This window comes from Oncorhynchus masou, chromosome 13 (genome assembly GCF_036934945.1).
Source record: "Oncorhynchus masou masou isolate Uvic2021 chromosome 13, UVic_Omas_1.1, whole genome shotgun sequence".
NCBI lineage: Eukaryota > Metazoa > Chordata > Actinopteri > Salmoniformes > Salmonidae > Oncorhynchus > Oncorhynchus masou.
Genome location: NC_088224.1, coordinates 52,322,003 through 52,344,258, shown reverse-complemented (window position 1 = coordinate 52,344,258; position 22,256 = coordinate 52,322,003). Strand labels below are relative to the sequence as shown.

At 41.8% G+C, this 22,256-nt stretch overlaps 1 protein-coding gene across 5 annotated transcripts in view; it reads left to right on the top strand.

Moving 5' to 3' along the window:
• Window positions 1-390: 390 nt before the first annotated feature.
• Window positions 391-22,256, top strand: part of LOC135552536 (cell surface glycoprotein MUC18-like) — a 47,417-nt gene continuing 25,551 nt past the window's right edge. For 4 of the 5 annotated variants that reach the window (XM_064984219.1, XM_064984217.1, XM_064984215.1 and 1 more), the window contains exon 1: window positions 392-565. In XM_064984219.1, the coding sequence (XP_064840291.1) occupies window positions 502-565 (64 nt within the window). In that variant the 5' untranslated portion in view covers window positions 392-501. Of the gene's footprint in view, window positions 566-22,256 lie in introns of all 5 variants that reach the window. The other variant, XM_064984216.1, reaches the window with a different exon arrangement.

Below are 22,256 nucleotides of genomic sequence, written 5' to 3'. Positions count from 1 at the left end.
ATGTAGTGAACTACTTTTTCAAAGTCATTTTAGTTTTAGTAAACTATATTTTTCTTATGGGTAGCTTCAGTTTAGCTTAACTTCTTCCAGTGTGAAGTAATTGGTACCTTGGTAAACTAGATTTCTAGAGTAGCTTCCCCATCACTGAAACTCAATACATTGAGTATGAGCGCTTGCTTTGTTATCCAACTGATCTTGTGTACCCCGTTCATTGCTGCTCGCAGCTATATGTTATATTCTATTATATTCCATTCTAAACAATCAAGGAACCCATGTACCCAACCATGTTATCATTAAGGCTACCTGTTCAGAAAGATTAGACTACTGTCTGTACTATCGCCTTTCCCCTACAAGTTCCTCCTACCAACTACACTGTCCCTCTCGACCATATCTGCATCCAGATCTCTTGCCCCTCTCGCACCCTGCGTCTGTCTCGCAGTTTTCCAGCATCGTCCAGCCGTCACACTCACTCTCAGGACGACACTGGGCAGAAGCAACAACATGGCTTTACGAATGAAGGCTTGCATGTTCGTGGGACTTGTCCTGCTTTCTCTGGCCTGGAAAGGTATGTGACCTAATACAGATCTAACCTCTTGAAAACACTGCATAGGACGCGGTTTTCTGCGGTCTATCGTTTGGTGACTACTGTACGGTACATTGGAAACTTTGCGGGGTTGCTTGTCAACTGAAGGCTGGCTTCTTGATGGAAAGCTTCTCTGCTCCGCTCCGAATAAGGCTGCGTAGACGCGGCAAACTGCAAATATGTGATGTTGCTCCCTTTATTCGGTCGTTTTTCTGGTCAATTGTTTAAGAAAGCTGAAAAGCAAATGGTAGCTTATTTTCACAAATGATGAATATAGCTGCCTAGGATGTTTAAAGCATATCAGTTTTCTACCATCAGTTAAAGTTAAAAGATACTGTAGGTAACCTAGTTACAATAATTCAAGTAATTTAAGTGTTTGAGATTTACATCAGAACACATGTGCACGTCTAATGTGTATAAAGTAGTTATTTATTTGTCATCATATAAATAGTAGTAGTAAGTGGATGGAATAAGTGGATTCAATTAGTCACCCATATACAGCAAATTCTGTCTTAAAAGATGGTCATTAGATTGTATCACTTAGCCAAAAAGCTCTTCTTTCATGTTGTATGCATGCCCTCACTATTACTGTTTTTGGGTCATTATTTTGTTTTGACTGAATACCCAAATACTGTAATTTTAGGTATGTGTGACTCTTGAGGAATGCAATCTGTAACGGGCTATGAGAAAGATGAAAGTTGTCGCAAAGAGACCACTTTTCTAGTCTGTTCTATAGCTTGCTTCTTTTAGATCAAAAACTATTTATTCACATTTATTCACAACTGCAATTGTGAAAAGCATTCCACTGATGCGATTGTATTTTTGTCCATAATGAAATAGCTCAATTATTTCAGATTTTATGGTCTATGAGTGTTTGTGCAGTAAGCCCATCAAATACAGCTATATTTTTGTTATATGCTTCGCAGATACTGGTTGTTACAAATGCATTTTTGGTCATTTGGTCGAATATGTTGTTGAGAAGGGAAAATCAGCTGCTGAGCTGCTCACTGTCAGGTTATGTCTTCCTACCAGGGTTAATCTTGGTCAGTCATGTTCTGACAACATTTACATTTACGCCATTTAGCAGACGTTCTTATCCAGAGCGACATAGAGTACAGTAGTGAGTGCATACATTTTTATACGGAGTCAGATATGATCACTCTGTGATGGATGCAGTATGCATGCTCTTACCAAATCTACACAGAACGATTCTTAGGGGAAAATGTAAGAGGAAATGAAGGAAAAAGGATACAGGTCCCTCTGCTAGGCTATACCTTAGTGACATCTGAGATTATAATATATATATATATATTAAATGGACTAACTCAATCTGTGATACAAAAGGAGCACCAGTCATTTTAAAACCTCTACGGGATTGGTGTCCCCGCCATGGGACGGTTGAGCCAACGTGCGCTAATGTGATTAGCATGATGTCCTACATAACAAGAACATTTCCAAGGACATAGACATATCTGATATGGGCAGAAAGCTTAAATTGTTGTTAATCTAACTGCACGGTCCAATTTACAATAGCTATTACAGTGAAAGAATACCATGCTATTGTTTGAAGAGAGTGCACAGTTATGAACTTGAAAATGTAAATGTATTAATAAACCAATTAGGCACATTTGGGCAGTCTTGATACAACATTGTGAACATAAATGCAATGGTTCATTGGATCAGTCTAAACCATTGCACATACACTGCTGCCATCTAGTGGCCACAATCTAAATTGCGCCTAAGATGGAATAATACATTGTGGCCTTTCTCTTGCATTTCAAAGATGATGGAACAAAAGAAATACAAAAAAATAGTTTTTTTTCTTTGTATTATCTTTTACCAGATTTAATGTGTTATATTCTCCTACATTAATTTCACATTTACACAAATGCCAAAGGGTTTCCTTTCAAATGGTATCAAGAATATGCATATCCTTGCATCAGGTCCTGAGATACAGGCAGTTAGATTTGGGTATGTCATTTAAGGCGAAGATTGAAAAAAAAGGATCTGATCCTTAAGATGTGGAATGATGACTTATAAGTGTATTTTAGGGCGTACTGCCTGGGTGGGGTGGGAGGATGGGGGGGGGGGGCATGTTGTAGGAAGCGTGGTGCGTATAATATCCTATTTTACAGCTCCGTCATTTCAAAGCATTTTTTCATCATATTTGTCTGTTTCTGTTTATTTAGACAGGTGTCTCCGGTCTTTCCCTTATAATCCTTTGCGTATCTGACTTCCCTCCCCTCTTACCCCTTTACATCTCTGGTCGCCTTCTCTCCCCTCCTGTTTGGACACTCGTCTCGGCTAAGTCCCTCTCTTTATTGTTTTAGCTCACGCTCGGCTATTGTTCCTAATCTCATCCTTTCCTTGACCTCCCGGCTTCTGGTGAGCTTACTTCCTAAACCCCTGCCTTACTTCTTGGCCTCGGGGGACCAATTGCGGTGTTTTCCCACCGCCCCTCTTATCCCACACTCCTTATTTCTCAGGAAGTAGATGCTAGTTTTGGACTACGGTGGGAATGCCATAGCTATCATGTTGAACATACATATAGCATGGGATGATAGAGCAGGTTACATCATATGACTTTATAGGCTACGTCCTCATTGTTTACTGTTGGTCATGTTCTTGATTTCTTACCATGGGTTTGTCTGATGTCCATATGTTGTCTATCTGGTCTATTTTTTGATGGGCATCCTTCACATTCACATTTGACAGCCGCATAAATAGTCAGCCACATCAAATGTTTTTTTCATTCTAAAAAACAGGTAAAGTCTGGTCTTGCTGTGTTGGATTTCATATTAGCCTCAATTGATTACTATGCCAGAGTGATCAAAAGGGTTTGCCCTCATCTGGTTGCTATGGAGGACAAGTGTCATATTGGACACAGACTTCAAAGATATCTTTGTGCCAGGATGCCAGCATGCCAGCTTGTTATTGACCGTCAAAGGCCCCAGCAAATACTTTGACATTTACCCTCAAAGGAGCAACATCACTTTAATAACTTATCCAAATACATTAATGAAGCTGCTTACAGTAATACCTAAATTAACCTTCACAATAGTGAAGGCATCAAAGGAGTGGCGGTATCATCAGCGATTCCAATAATGACCTTTTGATAATGATAGAATGTACTTCCTGTAACACCAGCCAAATGCAGGGGCAAACGGCATGCTCATCACAAAGACATCTCCCATTAAAATGACATTGTTTTCTTTTCTTTTTTTGAGGAATGCTGGTTGAGAGGGGCTGCCAATCAATGTACACAATAAAAATGATTGTGCACCACCTTAGAACTTAGATAAAATGAAGTGTAGATCTGGGCAGCAAATCAGCAGAGAGCTGTGATTGAAACGGAAGTCCCTATATTCGGGCCTCTGGCAAAGGGGATAGAGTGCGGAATGCCACTGTTTCACTTCCAAGCCCCACTTAAATTTTCACGGTGACAGAGTTCTTACACTGTAAAGCCTTGTTCATCTTAGCCTTCTGATAAGAGCAACCAGTTACAACCAGTGGCACACATTCTCCATCCTCATCCTGTTTATGTAACAGTTAAGTTTTTAGGTAGAATCCTCCTACAGTCAAATGTATCCAGGAATTCAAAGTAGTAGCCTGGGACATGATCTTGAATAGTTAATATCTTTCTTCACACTGGTTGGAATCCTTGTGAATGAAGCCTCACCACAGACACTTTGCTTGATGTCTTGAATTTTTTTTTTTTTTTTTTTTTTTTTTACATCTTTTTTTAACACCTTTATTTAACCACGTAAGCTAGTTGAGAACAAGTTCTCATTTGCAACTGTGACCTGGCCAAGATAAAGCATAGCAGTTTGACACATACAACAACACAGTTACACATGGAATGAACAAAACATACAGTCACAGTAGAAAAAACAAAAAACAAAGTCTATATACAGTGAGTGCAAATAAGGTCAAATAAGGGAGTTAAGGCAATAAATAGGCCATGGTGGCGAAGTAATTACAATATAGCAATTAAACACTGGAATGGTAGTAGATGTTCAAAAGATCGATGTGCAAGTAGAGACACTGTGGTGCAAAAGGAGCAAAAGAAATAAATACAGTATGGGAATGAGGTAGATAGATGGGCTGTATACAGATGGGCTATGAACAGGTGCAGTGATCTGTGAGCTGCTCTGACAGCTGGTTGTTAAAGCTAGTGAGGGAAATGGGAATCTCCAGCTTGCTGCTATGGTGACCAGCGAGCTGAGATCGGGCGGGGCTTTACCTAGCGGAGACTTGTAGATAACCTGTAGCCAGTGGATTTGGCAACGAGTATGAAGCGAGGGCCAGCCAATGAGAGCGTACATGTCGCAGTGGTGGGTAGTATATGGGGCTTTGGTGACAAAACGGATGGCACTGTGATAGACTACATCCAGTTTGCTGAGTAGAGTGTTGGAGGCTATTTTATAGATGACATCGCCGAAGTCAAGGATCGGTAGGATGGTCAGTTTTACGAGGGTATGTTTGGCAGCATGAGTGAAGGAAGCTTTGTTGCGAAATAGGAAGCCGATTCTAGATTTAATTTTTGATTGGAGATGCTTAATGTGAGTCTGGAAGGAGAGTTTACAGTCTAGCCAGACACCTAGGTATTTGTAGTTATCCACATATTCTAAGTCAGAGCCGTCCAGAGTAGTGATGCTAGATGGGCGGGCAGGTGCGGGCAATGATCGGTTGAATAGCATGTATTTAGTTTTATTTGCGTTTAAGAGCAGTTGGAGGCCACGGAAGGAGAGTTGTATGGCATTGAAGCTCGCCTGGAGGTTAGTTAACACAGTACTATCAGATATCAGATATGGTGGTTGGGGAGCGTACACTGTATGTAGCTAGGTGCAATAATGAACATTTAGTGATAGATCAGTGGATGCCATCATAAGTGTTTCATAAAATCTCAATATTCCACATATTTATCGTTACCTCTTTTATAAATCATTAATGCATGTGTAATAACAACATGTACATCATCAATCAAATGTGTGATGTAACAAATGTAACAGATCTAATTACATCACTTGGAAGAGGTTAGGAATGTGTCATTATGTTTATGTTATGCAGGTCTAACCCTATAAAAATGCTTTATCATTTTACATTTGAAAACAAGCCATGACCAATGCTTTTGAGAACAGTGCAGTAGGTTTATATGTTTGATAAATAGCAACTGGTTAGCCACCCTGCTCAGAAATGTAGCTGTGGTTGTTTTTTTTAATGCCGTAATGTCCTGCGCTGTACCCAGATTAGGCCACATTGCCCCTTATCATCATAGTCCAGAAATAAACTTTAGCTCAGCTCTCCGAACGTTGTTTACATATTCACATTCAACACAAAGTCCTTGTGACAAAGTCAAGAAACAGGCCACCTCCGCTTTTTGATATTGTTCAGTTGTTACTGTGAAACATCCATCTGAAATGCTTGTGTAAATGTATATTCATTCTTCACACAATTGTCATTCATCGGTTTTAGACCTGTGTGAAAATGTCCAGATCTCTGTGCGAAATCAACAGGAAAAGTTATAAACTCAAAGGATAAGAAGCCTTTCCGATGTATGCCCGGAGAGAAAGTTAGCATCATATCCCAAGCAATGCTATACATTGTTTTTATAGAAATATAAAAAAAATAAACACACATTCATCTTGCAAAGCTGATCATTTCTAAGAATTAGCAGGATGGTACAGGAAGATGGAAGGAGGTCAGGAACAGAAACATGAATGATTTCTTTTTCAGCATTTAGCGTCATCTTGGACCCTACTTGGAATCTGACTCAAAAAGAGGACAGTGAGGCTGAGTTGTGACGATGTTGCTTGGTTACTGGTATGGTGCTCTGAAGTCTGAAGACACATCAAAGTTAACTGGGGAAACTGCCTGATTGATCAGATAGTCACAATGTTGTAAAAACTTGCTGTCCTCAGCGCTAAATGGCTAGAGGCCGTTGTCAGGGGTCTGGTTTTGAGGGAATTTTGGGGTTGTCAAGAAAACTTGGGGGCTTTTCCAAATCAACCCTATGATAGAATTAGGTTAGAACAACAACCAGAGTCCGTTAGGGACCTGCTAGCGTAATATTAGTTTAATTGGACCCCAAAGGATCTCTCCTTCAACTGGATTACTGCTGTATCTGGCTAGCTAGAATGGAGCACACTTTCTTTATCTTGAGCAGCCTGTCAAAGCTATTGAACGAAGCCAGGTTTCCTGAATGAAGTACCCTCTCGCAGTAGTCTGCAGCCACACTGGTGTAAAGGATTCAGGAAAGTTTCACAAGCCGAGCTTAGTGATTATATATAGAATTTGAAAAAGAATCAATCTTCCAAACCATTAACTTTTATTGTTGCTCGCTCTTACTCTCTCCATTAAGTTGTAGAGGACACCATCTGAAGTGTGAAACAAGTTAGAGAGTATAGCAGCGGCTACCGGAGCATTACGTTTGCTGTGTTGTCAGGATGAAATGGCCTAATGATTTTTAGGCTGTAGGGAATGACTTTCAATACTAGAGATGGCACGAGTAGAGACAACAATGGACAGAAGCCAGGAAAGGAAATGTCCTGTGTAAAGTCCAGATCGGAGAGTATGAATCTGCCCCCAAAGACAGGCATTACCACAATCAATACATGGTGTGCTGGATCAGATTGGAGAAATGAAAGGAGCAGTCCATTGATTTGATTGATTGTTTGTGTGGAGGCTCCCTCCCAGGCCCCTCCACTGTTGACGTCGGGGCATTGTTGACACTTTGTTAGCACTGGCTATCTCGCTTAAGCTAATTGGTAGCACACAACCACTGCTCGATCAGTTAAGCAATCAGGCTCGTTGAATGAAATCTCTGTCATCAGCAAATGTTTCAAACAGCCTACAAATGTTTGTTTTTTTTATGATAAAGAAAGTAGCACACAACCACTGCTCGATCAGTTAAGCAATCAGGCTCGTTGAATGAAATCTCTGTCATCAGCAAATGTTTCAAACAGCCTACAAATGTTTGTTTTTTTTATGATAAAGAAAGTCAATTCTTGTGTTTTTTTGTATTACTTCCAGGTGTAAAGGATCTGGTTCCGATCTGGTTTTGATTTCGATTGGTTCAACGCTGCGTTCAGTAATGCATTTACAGATTGGCTTGATGTGAAATTGCCATTACAGTCTTTCAATGTCTCCAGATGTGCAATGAGGCAGCCCGTATATAAGACACCTGCCACATGTTGCATTAATATGTATTCTCCATCTTGGCTGTCGGACAGTCCATTGATCCATGAATGTTTAGTGTGTTTGAAACCACTATCTTGCCATCGGTTCAACAGAAATCAGAAGAGCTGCCCTTATACCTTAGCTCTTTTGATTCCCATTGACCTGATCTCTAGACAGACGCACACACAGCTGCATACACCAGGCGCCAAAACTGTCTGAGAGAACCCAGACGGAGGTTCAGGTTACTGAAGTCTTCATTATCCAGTAGCATGTCTGTCCGCATCCCCCTGGGGTCATGTCTCAAGCACTGCTGCTACTTGATTCCTCTGAAATCCTCCAGCCTCTGGAATCCTCCTTTATTGGCCACCCACTCCCACTCCCACTCCCACACCTCCTTCTACCTCATTTCACTACACCCGCAATAACATCTGCCAACCATGTGTGTGTGACCAACACGATTTGATTTGATTTGATCTCTTGTCGTTTTCTTTGATACAGACCAAGTGTTCTGTCATTGGAGCTGAATAAGTGCCAGACTGGTGTCATTGACATAATGCTTGACCGCATTGGATGTAATTACCTGCCAATTACCTACCTTACATTTATCGAGCCCAGGGGAGGCTGGTGGGAGGAGCTATATGAGGACGGGCTCATTGTAATGGATGGAATGGAATTAATGGAACGGAGTCAAACATGTGATTTCCATATGTGTGATGTGTTTCATACCGTTCCAGTCATTCAATAGCAGCCATTACAATGAGCCCATTCTCCTATAGCTCCTCCCAACGGCCTCCTCTGATCGAGCCTAACAATTTAGCGGAAAATGCTAAATATATTACTGCAAGAATTGCTGCACTGCCCACACATGTTACAGGCTTGGGCCTTCTTGGTTCTGTCTATTGATGCCTGTTGATGGTGTGATCTCACCATCACAACAACAGTCATGTAAAGCCCCCTTCATCAAACTCTCAGAACAAGAGATCACAGAGACATTTGATTCACTGTTTCAAATCACTGAACGTTGGAATAACAAATAGCTAGCCTGCTTCGTAAGAGAGAGGGGGGGGGGGGATCTATCAGGGTGCACATCCTTTGATTGGTTATTAGCAGCTTTTCACACAGAATACACGTTTACCCTGAGAAATTGCCTGGGTGGTCCGCAGCACGTTTAAATTCATCATCAACACTCTGATTGCCTGTTGCTGCAATGCTCTTGAACAGTGTAAACAAAGTCGCCTCCATTCAACTCCTCCCCAGCTTTACCAGAGCACTTTCGCATTGTGTTTATCTCAATGGAGACTGCCCTCACTGAGGCACCGGAGGGCTTCCCATGGAGGAGCTAACATGGACATTAAGGGACTAACCACCTCTTCACCTCTTGCTGTTCTTCTCCTGTGACTTGCTGCCGTGTCATCAACACTTTAATATGAGTCTTCACCTGAGATCCTGAGAAGAAACCTAGTTCTTAGGAAGTGTTCCTGTTGGTGTCTGTGGTAGCTAGGTGTTTCTGTTATGAGGTCAGAAAAAGTGTTATCGCAGTAGAGTAATTTTACTTTCCTGAATAGCTTGTGTGCTTGCTTAGACAGTCTTGGGTCTGGGTTAAAGCAACTAACCAAACCAAGTCAAACTCTGTATGCCACTACTGGTCAGCCATAAACTGATGCTTTGTCCACTGAGGAAAAATATTTTTGGTTTTTCTTTGACAAATAGAGAGCTCTCTTCCTGGCCAAAAACATCAGCGATCACTTAAAATGTTGCTCTGCTCTTGCAAAATCCGTAATATTGGTATTCTGAAGTTGGTCATTATTAAACAGGTGTTTGATCAAGGTATGAAATAAAAATCTGAGAACTGAATTTCTGTTCAATTTCTTTCATACCAGTTTAACTTAGCTCTACAGTTGTGGCAGTAAGTGTCCAAAGTTGGTTTTGGATTGTTGGTGTTGTCCTCTAGTAAACCTTGATTCTCAAAACTAGTAATTACTTCCGCAACAGTTTGAGGAAGGCCCTTTCCTGTTTCAGCATGACAATGCCCACGTGCACAAAGCGAGTTCCATACAGAAATGGTTTGTCGAGATCGGTGTGGAAGAACTTGACTGGCCTGCACAGAGCCCTGACCTCAACCCCATCGAACACCTGGGATGAATTGGAACGCAGACTGTGAGCCAGGCCTAATCGCACAACATCAGTGCACGACCTCACTAATGCTCTTGTGGCTGAATGGAAACAAGTCCCCACAGCAATGTTCCAACATCTAGTGGAAAGCCTTCCCAGAAGAGTGGAGGCAATGGAAGCAAACGGGGGACCAACTCCATATTAATCCCCATGATTTTGTAACGAGATTTTCAAGCAGGTGTCCACATACTTTTGGTCATGTAGTGTACCACGGCTAAGGGCAGGAACCCGGGTACTCCGCTTTGCGTCATTGGCCATATACCACACCCCCTCTGGCATCCAGGACTACCCTGTTTATAATTAAGCAATAAGGCCCGAGGAGGTGTGGTATATGGCCAATATACCACGGCTAAGAGCTGTTCTTATGCGCAATGCGGAGTGCCTGGATACAGCCCTTAGCCAAGGTATACTGGCCATATATCATAAACCCCAGTGTAGTGAGGTGCGTACTGGCAGCAGAGAAGTCAGGCGCAGGAGAGCGAAAACTGATTTACAACGGTGTCGTTTAATATCCATAAACCACCGTCAACCGTACAATACAATAAATGGATCAAACAAATACCAGCATACCTGTGCATAAGCACTACAAAGAAACAATTACCGACAAGAACATGAATGGGAACAGAGGGTTAAATACACAACATGTAATTGATGGAATTGGAACCAGGTGTAATGGAAGACAAGACAAAACCAATGGAAAATGAAAAGTGGATCAGCGATGGCTAGAAGGTTGGCGACTTCAACCGACGAACGCCGCCCGGACAAGGAGAGGGACCAACTTCAGCAGAAGTCGTGACACCCAGAGTTGCCTTATTGCTATTATAAACTGTTTTCCAACATAATTAGAGCAGTAAAAATAACAGTTTTATCATACCCGTGGTTTACGGTCTGATATAACACGTCTGTCAGCCAATCAGCATTCAGGGCTCTAACCACCCAGTTAAAAATTACAAATATTACACACTAGCCTGTTATGACTGCACCTTCATCAGACTGTCTACCTGTATCATTCTATGATTTTATTTCACACCTACACAATTAGTTGTGACTCTCAGTTTGTTTTGCTGTCTGCCGTTTTCTCAGAGGACAAGGCATGATACCACAGAAGGACATTATTTAATGTTTGTATGCTTTTGGATACAATAACCAAACATATGTTTCGGGACAAAGCCCAGTTGGCATGGAAACAGCTGCTTTAATACTCGACTCATTACCTGGTTGTGAAAGATTATTGTTGTTTTCTCCAGATTTCTCATTCATTAAAATGTTATATGTGCCAATTCTTGTCTCTGCCTATTTTAGGAATGAAATGTTGGGAGACAAATGCTGAGAGCTAAATCAAATCAGGCAAGCTTTTATTTCCTCTTTGCCCCTCAGGAGCAGTTGAGGTCATTTGTTTCAGTAATTGGCATATTTTGTGGCTTAGCACCTCTCAATGTATTCATGTGGTTATTAGATAATATAGCTCTACTCATGGTTCTCACCCCCTTCCATAGACTTGTGATGATAGCGGATCGGAGAGAGTCAGGCATGACAGCTGTGCTGTGTGAGTCTGTGTGAACCAAGGGACTGACATTTGTTTCAACTCTTCACCCCCTCAGCTGACGACACACAGACACACATGCAGAGAGAAGCAGAAAGGCACACATGCACACGCACTTTGATCTTAACGACAACTAAATGACATTTGTAAACATTCCATGCAACCGTCCAATTTTTTGATCATGGATGGAGATACAGATACACTTGATAGAGATATCAAGTGCTAACACACCTAAGGTAGCTCTAACAGCCTGCTTGTGCCATGAATGAAAGAGGCCTGTTCTGTTCTGTGTTCTTCACTGTCCCGTGTCCACTGTCACATGAATTGTGTTGTGTGGAAGCCACGTCTAAACCCCGGAGCTCATTACGCGATTTGCTGGAATCTGAGGCCACTCAGCGGCTTTGTGTTTGGTAAAATGGTCCTTCTGCCCTGTCTCTGTCTAAGCATTAAGCTCATGGAGCCAGATCAAATTGAATAATGCTCTTACATAGAGTAGACAATGGGCTAAATGAGTGAGATTGCATTTATTTTTTGACCCTAATTGACCTTTTATACACTAAATATGTGTTTGTTTGAGTCTGGCACTTTTCAGGAATCACCATACAAAGTGGTATAGGAAATGTAGGTGACATTGCTGAGTAACAACTGATGGCATTGCAAACACAAACACAGCGGGATTGTACCAGCTAACAGCAAACGTTCCCACAACTTTAGACAGCGTTCCCTTAAGAGTCTCTTTAGGTTATTAACTAACGTTAACGTTTTGATAGGAATGTTCCTGTGATGTGCAAGGAATGTTTTCAAGAGACCATTCCGTTAATGTCAAACATAACTTGCGGTTACCATGTTCTCAGGACTTAAGATATTAATTTTCTAGACATGTTTCATGGGAACGTTGCAAGAACATTCACGTGTCCAATTGTCTTTGGGTTAGGAGAATATTCTATCAACGTCCCACCAAACATACACAGAACATGGTTGACGTGTCAGAAAACAATATATTAATGTTCTAGACACGTTTCATGGGAACATTGCAAGAACATTCATGTGTTCAAAGAAAAATATATTATACATCACATCTTTTTACCGAGCCAATCAAAGCCCAGATTGGTGAACCACCGATCCATGTTTAACTCTTTGTCTGTTGGCAAGGTTATGGATACTCACCTGTGGTGGCTCCTCATAGGAGGAAATTCAGTGAATTTCATTTTTTTTTTAAATAGTGAAACATTTAAAAAGTTATCCTTTTTAGATAAAACTATGCTATATATATTCACGTCACCAAATAATTGATTAAAACACATGTCTACAGTAGCCTCAACAGCCCTCTGTTGGGTAGCACCATGGTGTAGCAGGAGGACAGCTAGCTTCCGTCCTCCTCTGGGTACATTGACTTCAATACAAAACCTAGGAGGATCATGGTTCTCACCCCCTTCCATAGCCTTACACAATAATTATGAAAACTTCCGGAAGCCACTCCTCAGTAAAAGGCACATAACAACCCACTTGGAGATGGCAAAAAGCACATAAAGACTCTCTGACCATGAGAAACAAGATTCTCTGGTCTGCTGAAACCAATATTGAACTCTTTGGCCTCAAACGCCAAGCATCCCGTCTGGAGGAAACCTGGCACCATCCCTATAGTGAAGCATGGTGGTGGCAGCATCATGCTGTGGGGATGTTTTTCAGCAGCAGGGGCTTGGAGACTAGTCAGGATCGAGGGAAAGATGAACGGATCAAACTTCAGAGAGATCTTTGATGAAAACCTGTTCCAGAGTAATCAGGACCCCATCCAATCTGACAGAGAATGAGAGGATCTGCAAAGAAGAATGGAAGAAACTCCTCAAATACAGGTGTGCCAAGCGTCTATAGCGTCATATCCAAGAAGACTCAAGGCTGTAGTCACTGCCAAAGGTTCTTCAACAAAGCCTGTTTTTACTTTGTCATTATTGGGTATTGTGTGTAGATTGATGAAGGGGGAAAACGATTCAATCCATTTTAGAAGAAGGCTGTAATGTAACTAAACAAGGGGTCTGAGTACTTTCCGAATTTAACACATGATTACACTGTGCATGTTAATTTATAAAGTAATTATTATACATCATGTCCGCACTTGGGATTTGAATTCACAACCTCTTGGTTCACGGCATTCCGATCTTCCTGCTATGCCACGTGTCAGTTATCAGTTAATCTGAGTATTCTCATCATTGATTTTATTGACTTATTTCAGCAATTTAAGGGCTTTCTGTATAGTTACCGAATGTTGGTGGGGCATATTAACCTGTTTTAACGTTACTCCTGAATCACTATAATCAATCAAATATTCTTTAGCACAATTACTGGAAGTGTATGGTATCTACTAGGATGCTAGGAGTTATCATGGACTTCCAGTCATTGCGTTAAACACTAGTTAGCAATTGTGCTAACGCTAGTTTGCAACTTCCTTCAAACTTCGCTCAGAAGCATAAACATTTTATCCACGGGTTCATCTGGGGAATTAGATAAATGGCTAGATGGCTTCATTGGCAAAATCCTGAACTATCCCTTTAAAATTTGGAGATGGAACTCTGTGCTGTGTATTGTTTTGGTATAACTGCAGGCTGCATCACATCCGGCCGTGATCGGGAGTCCCATAGGGCGGCGCACAATTGAGCCAGCGTCGTCCGTGTTTGGCCGGGGTAGGCCGTCATTGTAAATAAGAATTTGTTCTTAACTGACTTGCCTAGTTAAATAAAGGTTAAATAAATAAAATTACTGTCATCGTCATTGCATAAATGTGAAATGTGAGAAAGTACAGACATGCTACTGTAAACATACACATTTCTGATATTCTGAGAATATGGCAACCATGTTCTGGTTATGTTTCTATCAGAAGCAACACTGTGACCTGATCCATGTTTTGTCAACAAATTAGCATTGTTCCAGATAGAAATGCAACGACTAGAACTGATGTGATTCCTTATCAGGGACACGTTTGTTCCAAATGTTATATGTGCTGTGGATTTTTAAAAAGACGACAAGAGTTCTCTTTGAGATGCTCAGCTATCTAGAATTCTACATTCTTTCAAGGAGAAACACATTTAAATTAGAACAGATAGGTGTGTTGTAACTGTTGCCAAGTAATGACATTAACATACTGTATGTTGCTAAGAATGTGAGAGTAGGGTGACTCCCCTTGCGGGTCTCAAACCTAGGCCACCAGCACCGATGACAAACACTCTCACTACTGTCCCAAGAACGTATATCTCTAGGGCATGTGCTTATTAGGCCAGTACCACCCTATCCCCTCCTCCCTACGCACTTGTGTAGATTTGAAACAACTTGATAGGTGTAAGCAATAGGGTGAATGCACTTTGAAGTAAATCTCAGCTCTGTTAAAAGTACACGCGAGAAAAAAAACTTTTATTGAGTATAGTGATTCAGGAGAATCATTGAAAACAGGTTTATATGCCCCAACAACATTAAGAAAACAAAATCAATGATAGTCCAAATTAGCTGATAACTTACACAGATATGGTGGCGTAGCAGGAAGATCTGAATACTGAGAGGCTGTGAGTTCAAATCCCAGGTGAGAACATGTTGAACAATAATTACTGTATGAATTAACATGCACCATGTAGTCAAAGTGTGTCAAATATGTAAGTTGAAAACACTGTTAAAAGCAGTGTGTCAGTATCCCTAACCTTGCCAACAGACAACAAGAGCTGTGAAAGGATCAATGGTTCACCAATCAAATCAGGGCCTGATGTCCTGACAAATGATACGCTGAAATGTTGCTGCCATGTTCCCATGAACAGTGTCTAGAACATTAACATCTAATATTGCGAGAACATGGCAACCATGTTCGGTGGAAAGTTGATGGAATATTCTCCTAATGCTCATAAAACTGGACACATTAATGTTCTTGCAACGGAAATGTGCCTATTGAAACTCGTGTTGAACATTCATGCTGTATACTCTGAGAACATTGTAACCATGTTCCAGATCAGTGCTGCTTGACATTACGGGAAAGTTCTCCTACCTTTAACATCAAAAGGTTCTCAGAAAGGTTTGCTAACGTAGATAGAATGTTCCCCTGAAAAAAAAGGCACGTGCTTCTGATTTGCGAGGTAAAACAAACCACAGCATCTCAAATGTGAAGGCAGAAAATGACTTTAGACCATGTGAGTTTAGAAGGCTGTTTTTGTTTCTAGAACATATGTTCTAGTGAAGATTTTCCAGGAAGAAGCTAAGATACTCTCTTTGTGTGGATTTTCATCACTGTGTGGAGAATCTGTTGAATCTTCTATGTGGATTATATTGTAGATCGGCAATATTAAGTCTACCAGGAACTTACTGTGTACTACAGAACACTAACTGTTATTACGCTTATTGAACTGTGGTTTTTCACGTCATGACATTGGTCATTTCCATAGCTTTCTCTCTCCAGCTCGGCCGATTGTGATTGTGGTTCTCAACCCCTTGACTTCTGCTCTGGGGTCAAACGCACACTGCTCTCTGTTCCTGTGGTGAGGGTTAATGACCTGAGAGAAAACACTCAACACCAGCCAGTCACCATCGAGCAGTCCAGGAGGAGCAGGATAAGGAAGAGGAGGCCCGTCCTGGTACGACCACTCCTTATGTTTTCTCCTTGACTCCAAAAGACACGGTGGCCAATCGCTGTGGAGTGCTCGCCCCTGTCTCACTGTCAAGTAGCTAGACACTTCTGGACAGTGGTCCGTCAACTGGGTTCGGTACTGTGAGTTTTCTGAGAGAGTGTTTGTGTGCGTGCGTGCATGTGTGTGTGCCAATATGGTTGGGCCCTTCCTATAACCAAGGCAGCCATAATGGACTGAGATGCCAAGCATTCCTCAGACATTTCTCCCCCTGCCTGCCTGCTTCTCTCTTCTCTTCTGTTCCCCCGCCAGTTTCAGGGGCAGAGGGCCTCTGACCCCTCAGACCAGCCCTGGGTTCCTGCCACGGTTCTCAATTCAAGCCAATCAGAATGAGTTTTCCCCCACAAAAGGGATTTATTATAGATATATTTTGTAAATACTCCTCGGTTTCATCAGCTGTCAAGGTCTCAGACCATCCCGGAAGTGAAGAAGCCAAATGCAGAGGTCGTGGGTTGGCGTGGTTACATGACCCGGTTGGACGTACTGCCAAATTCTCTAAAACGACATTGGAGGCAGCTTATGGTAGAGAAATTAACATTCAATTCTGTGGCAACAGCTCTGGTGGCTCTTGCAGTCAGCATCCCAATTGCACGCTCCCTCAAACCATGAGACATCTGTGGCATTGTGTTGTTTGACAAAACTGCCCATATTAGAGTGGCCTTCTATTGTACCCAGCACAAGGTGCACCTGTGTAATGGTCATGTTGTTTAATCAGCTTCTCGATATGCCACACCTGTCAGGTGGATGGATTATTTTGGCAAAGGAGAACTGCTCACTAATGTAAACAAGTTTGTGCACAAAATTTGAGAGAAATAAGCTTTTTGTGCGTATGGAACATTTCGGGGATCTGTTATTTCAGTTCATGAAACTTGGTGACAACACTTCACATGTTGCGTTTATATTTTTGTTTGGTATATTTGATTCAGCAGATGTGATTGAATGCATTATAGATGAACCACAGAGCCAGACTAGCCAGACAAGGAGAGAAGTTCAATTTCTGTAGTTGCTGGTGAACATGACACACATTGAATTTGACAGTTACACCAAGTTCCATATTTAGACATAATATTTTACAGAGGGCTGCATTTGAGAAAACTCAGATGTACAGTAGTTACTGTATTATATCAAATATCACCGTATAGGTGTTCTCTCCCTGGGAGATAAGACTCAGATGGTAGGCCTGCTAAACTGGTGCCTGCTGTGAGAGATGGAAAGGGCTGATGGGACAGCCGTGTCAAATATTGTCTTTGGCCTCAGCCACGTCCGTTTGCATCTCGGATCTCGGATCAAAAGTGAGGGAACACCGGAGTCCCTCTTGCAGAGCCTCTTAGAGCCCTGCTTTTAGCTGACGGCCTGTATAGGTATTGGAGAGTACTGGAGTGGCCCTCTGGGGTGCTCACTTGATTGGTTGAAATGTGGGAGTGGGGGAGATCGCTCAGCCCGTGTCAGAAGCAGTGTCTCGTCCACTGCCATCAATACACACTGCTGCTTAATAATGAATGCTGTTTTCTGAAACATCAAACATCTCCCAGCTCATCTAAGGCACATTAGGCATTTTAACCCTAATGCCTAATGCAGACCAGACTACTGACTCCCTTATTGTGTTTGTGCGTGCATGTGCACGTGTGCGTGCATGTGTGCGTTGTGTTTGTGCTGTTTCATGGAACATACAGCAGAGCACTCTGGTCGTGTCTGTTTACATTCCAGACAATGTTCTTCTCTCTGGACGTACTGTACAGTAGCCATTAGCTACTGTACAAGATCCTATCGCCATTATACGTTGTATGACTCCTCCATATAGAGCTGTATTATTGGGCGAGGTAATTTACATCTAAGCATCTTTCACGAGGAAGCACATGAAATAATACAAAGTGGACACTACATTATTTTATTCTATCTTTGCGGTAGCCATTTAGCTAATCTAAGGCGCTTTCAAGTGTAAAATGTTTAAATCCTGTTTAAATGTTTAAAGCCTGTTGTTGAACCCATGCGCCAATCTAAGTAACATAATACCAAAAATCCACATCAAAATCCGTCAGGGCTGCATCTCAATCCACCGCATCCTCCTATGTCAGCCTTCCGCATTTGCGGTGGAAGGTGGCCGAGCTACAGCCGTGTTTGTCCGACCATGAGACCCCCACTAATGTCAGACTAATGGAAGTATGGAGGTAGTTTTGTACCAACAACATAAAGGGTTAAATATGTGTAAAAAAAAAAATATATATATATATATATATATATATATATCCTGGCTTTCTTATATCTCTTAGATATCGGACAGGCACTTCAAAACCTTATCCCTTATCAGCAATTTTTTAAATGTATTTTTTTGCTGTTTATGAATGTGTTATTCATGTGTTTCTATGGGCTATAGTAGTAAAGGCCAAATTCAATATTTTAATCCTCCCACCCAAAAATATATTGATATCTAAAGGAGTCCTTAAATTCACAATCAAATAACTAAATGATCCATGGTATGACCATCTTAAAACAATTCCATATGTTAGCTTAGTACCTTCTTCATAAGAACACGACATTGCTACTTTTTTCAGGACTAGCGTACTACGATAAAGCCCTTATAAAACCACCCACGGCCCATCTGTTGGGAAAACCTGCTTTAAAAGATTTCTCTGTCCCAATGGGTGAACGGCTGCTTCTCAGGCACACTCAACACCTTGTATAGTACTGTGTACTACCTGGCATTGATTCACGCCACTTTTAGGGTACACCAAAAAAGGAGAGAGCCGCTCTCAAATACTTCTAAAGGTGGCTATCTTTAGAATTGCCACTGGGCGAGAGACAATGCGAGAGAGAGAGAGAGAGTTCCAGCATACATCTCATATTTCTGAAGGCATGTCATGGGGTTTGCTCTGTCGTCACAGTCAATGCGGCACGAATATAACATTGTCCCTAATGGCCTTTCCCATACTTTTGTGCTTCAGTGTTATTTTTGCCCTTTCCTGAGTACACAAATCCTTTTGGAGGCCACTTTTTCCCTGAAATGTGGGAAAGAGGATGGAAGGGGAAATTTGTACCACCATGGGATAAGGCAAAAGGCGGGAACCCTGTGAGTTTGCAGTTAAAATGCAGCTGTCCATTTTGTTATGATTTCACTTGTATTTTTGGGGGGTGGGAGTCAGAGCTGGACATGGGAAGCTGACCGCATCCCACATAATGTCAGAAGTCATGGACAACACATACTTTTATGCAGAGGTTATCCAAACAGTGAGTGTTGGAGAGTGTGCGTGGAAGAGAGCAATATGTTGCCATGTTATCAAAGCAGGAGAAGACAGTGAACTCTCTTTGGTGTTCATCTTTTGAGACAATGCCAAACAAATAACAAATATTTCAAGAGCAGTGAGCCAGTGAACCTGCTGAATCTGCAGTAGTAGTCTTCAGTCTCGTCACAGTGGGAGCCGGAGAATGTTCTAGACTGGGTCGTCTTCATTAGGGTACATTGTAGAAAAACAGTGCAACAGAAAACAAAAAACCTGTAACCTCATTGGACAGGTTCAGGTAGTACCTCCCTGTTTCACAACTTTTTCTCCCTATGGAACATGTAATTCAAGACAACATCCAGATGGACCAATAGAAGAGGAGTGTTACGTGTTTTTAAAAAAAATCCGCCCCTGAAGTGATTTTAGGAACAGGTGTGCTGCTGAAAGAGTAAGAAGGGATCGGATTCACTGAGAAAAAATTGGATGACATTCTTTTCTGTTGCGTGTGTGTGGTCCCATTTCTCCATCTTATGTTTACTTTCTGCTCCTCTCTCTTATACATCATTGGACTGTAACGGTATATTGACTGGCCCCCAGAGTAGGCATTAGATGACGGCCCAGGGGAAAGCATTTGAGTCATGGTGACCAAGCAGCACACCTGTTCCTAAAATCACGTAAGGGGTGGATGATTAAAAAAAACTTATAACACTCCTCTTCTATTGGTCCATCTGGATGTTGTCTTGAATTTTGGCACGGAAATGTGCCTATTGTAGCTGCCCATGTCAGTACTATCTCTCAGCATGTAAAGTATCAGCTTAGTCACAGCTTCTTGCAGCGCAAGATGTTGGAGTTAGCCTTCCTAAGGCTAACTGGCTAGCAGCTAACTCAGCACAGTGAAGTTGGAGTTAGCCTTTCTAATGCTAACTCGCTAGCAGCTAACTCAGCACAGTGAAGTTGGAGTTAGCCTTTCTAATGCCAACTCGCTAGCAGCTAACTCAGCACAGTGAAGTTGGAACCATAAAGCAGGTGTAGTGAGTTGAAGCTCAGCCATAACACTAGCGTTATCCCAAGGTTACGCCACTACCGTAGCTAACACAGTGTCATTAAATGATGGCTGGAATTGGGACCAGTACACATTGTTATTAGGTCTCAAGAGATTTCAGAATATACCCAATGTTACTGTGATGGCATAGAAAAACAGTTCTTTGATCTCTGTGTCTCTGTTATATTTTCATTTTTTTTTTAAGTTTCTGCTGTTTTTTTTCTGTAGCCACTGTGTATCAAATACCAAGTTTGGTGAGAAAACATGTCTTATTCATGGTCCTGTATATTGAGTCCATTATGCCCAAGGCCAATGGCTTTTGCCTGTTTGCCATTCCCATTCAGACAGGGCCTACTTTATTGTTGTCACGTTCTGACCTTAGTTCTCATCGACAATACCGAGGCAGCTGTCGATCGTTGTCTCTGATTGAGAATCATACTTAGGTAGCCTGTATTCTCCATTTTGGTGGTGGGTGATTGTTTTCTATGTCTATGTTTTCCACACAGAACTGGTTCGTTTTAAGTTTGTGTATTGTTCAGTTTTGATTAAGAATATGACGAACACTTACCACGCTGTTGTTCGGAATTTAATGCAAAGGACAGACATTTACAGAACTACTGCCATTACAATAATTGTTCACGTGGTAGTTCAGTTTTGATATGTCACAATCTACAGTAACGTAATGTGAACGTGTATTTCGTGCACTGATGCTGATTTATGTTTTTTATTTGTACAATAAACGTAGCATATTATACGGTACTGCATATGTATCAAAGGGAGCCCATGCAGTCGTCCCACCAGTGAAATCTGGGTTGTTGTTCTTCGCCACAGTGCCAATGATATACAGTATGTATGAGTTTTTAAGTTCTCTATAGCAAGGTTTTCCAAACTCGGTCCTGCCCCCGGGTGCATGTTTACCCTTAGCAGTACACAACTGATTCAAATAATCAAAGCTTGATGATGAGTTAGTTATTTGAATCAGCTGTGTAGTGCTAGGGCAAAAAAACAAAAACGTGCCCCCGGGGGGAGGTTTGTGAAAACCCGGGTTATAGCTAGAGGTGAAACATGTTTGTCAGGTAATAACTGCTGTCATCCTGCTGTTGCTATTCAAAAGCTAGCAGGAAGTTGTAGGAACCTCCAACCCTAATTAAAAGCTCTGGGGGTGAAGTTTCCGCTAGGTACATATCAAGATTCAGCTACCCCTCCCCACAATCCTACCTAATCTTACCAATTAGTGGGGGGAAAAATCCCAAATTGACTCAAGACCGGTGTCTAGGGGGGCAACTTCACTCTGCTCCTAATAAAACAGAATCCCAAAAGAGGATATTTAAAGTTAATGAGCCAGGCAATAATTAGGGGACGGCCAGAGTCCTAGTGTCTGATGCTTCACAGTGGGCCTCTTCTCATTCGCTCTGAAGTATGCACGCCTGTGATCACTTTTCCATTCTCTTTTGAAGGTCTAGTCCCAAAGCATATTTGATGATGTGACTTTTAACATGTTCTGTGTGTGCAGACATGCTTGACTGACTGCGAATTGTACTCCTGCGCAGCGTAACCTGTGAGGATCAGTGGTTTTGACAGATAAAAGGGCATTTGATGGTTCTGATGATTAAAGGGGAGCTCTTTCTTTGGTGCCTGTTAGAACAGACAGAGGGTAGAGCAGCAGAACTCATTTGATTGACGAGCTCTTGACAAGGTCCTCATATTTGCATCTCTGGGAATGCCTCAGAGAGAGACCTACTCTCTTAAGGATTTTAAGACCTCTAGGCAACAGGGGAAACTAGTGGTACAAGAAGGCAGTTCTGTGTTGGGTTGACACTTTGACCTTTGTTGCCCTCTCAGTAGGTTACTCCACCACTTGCCA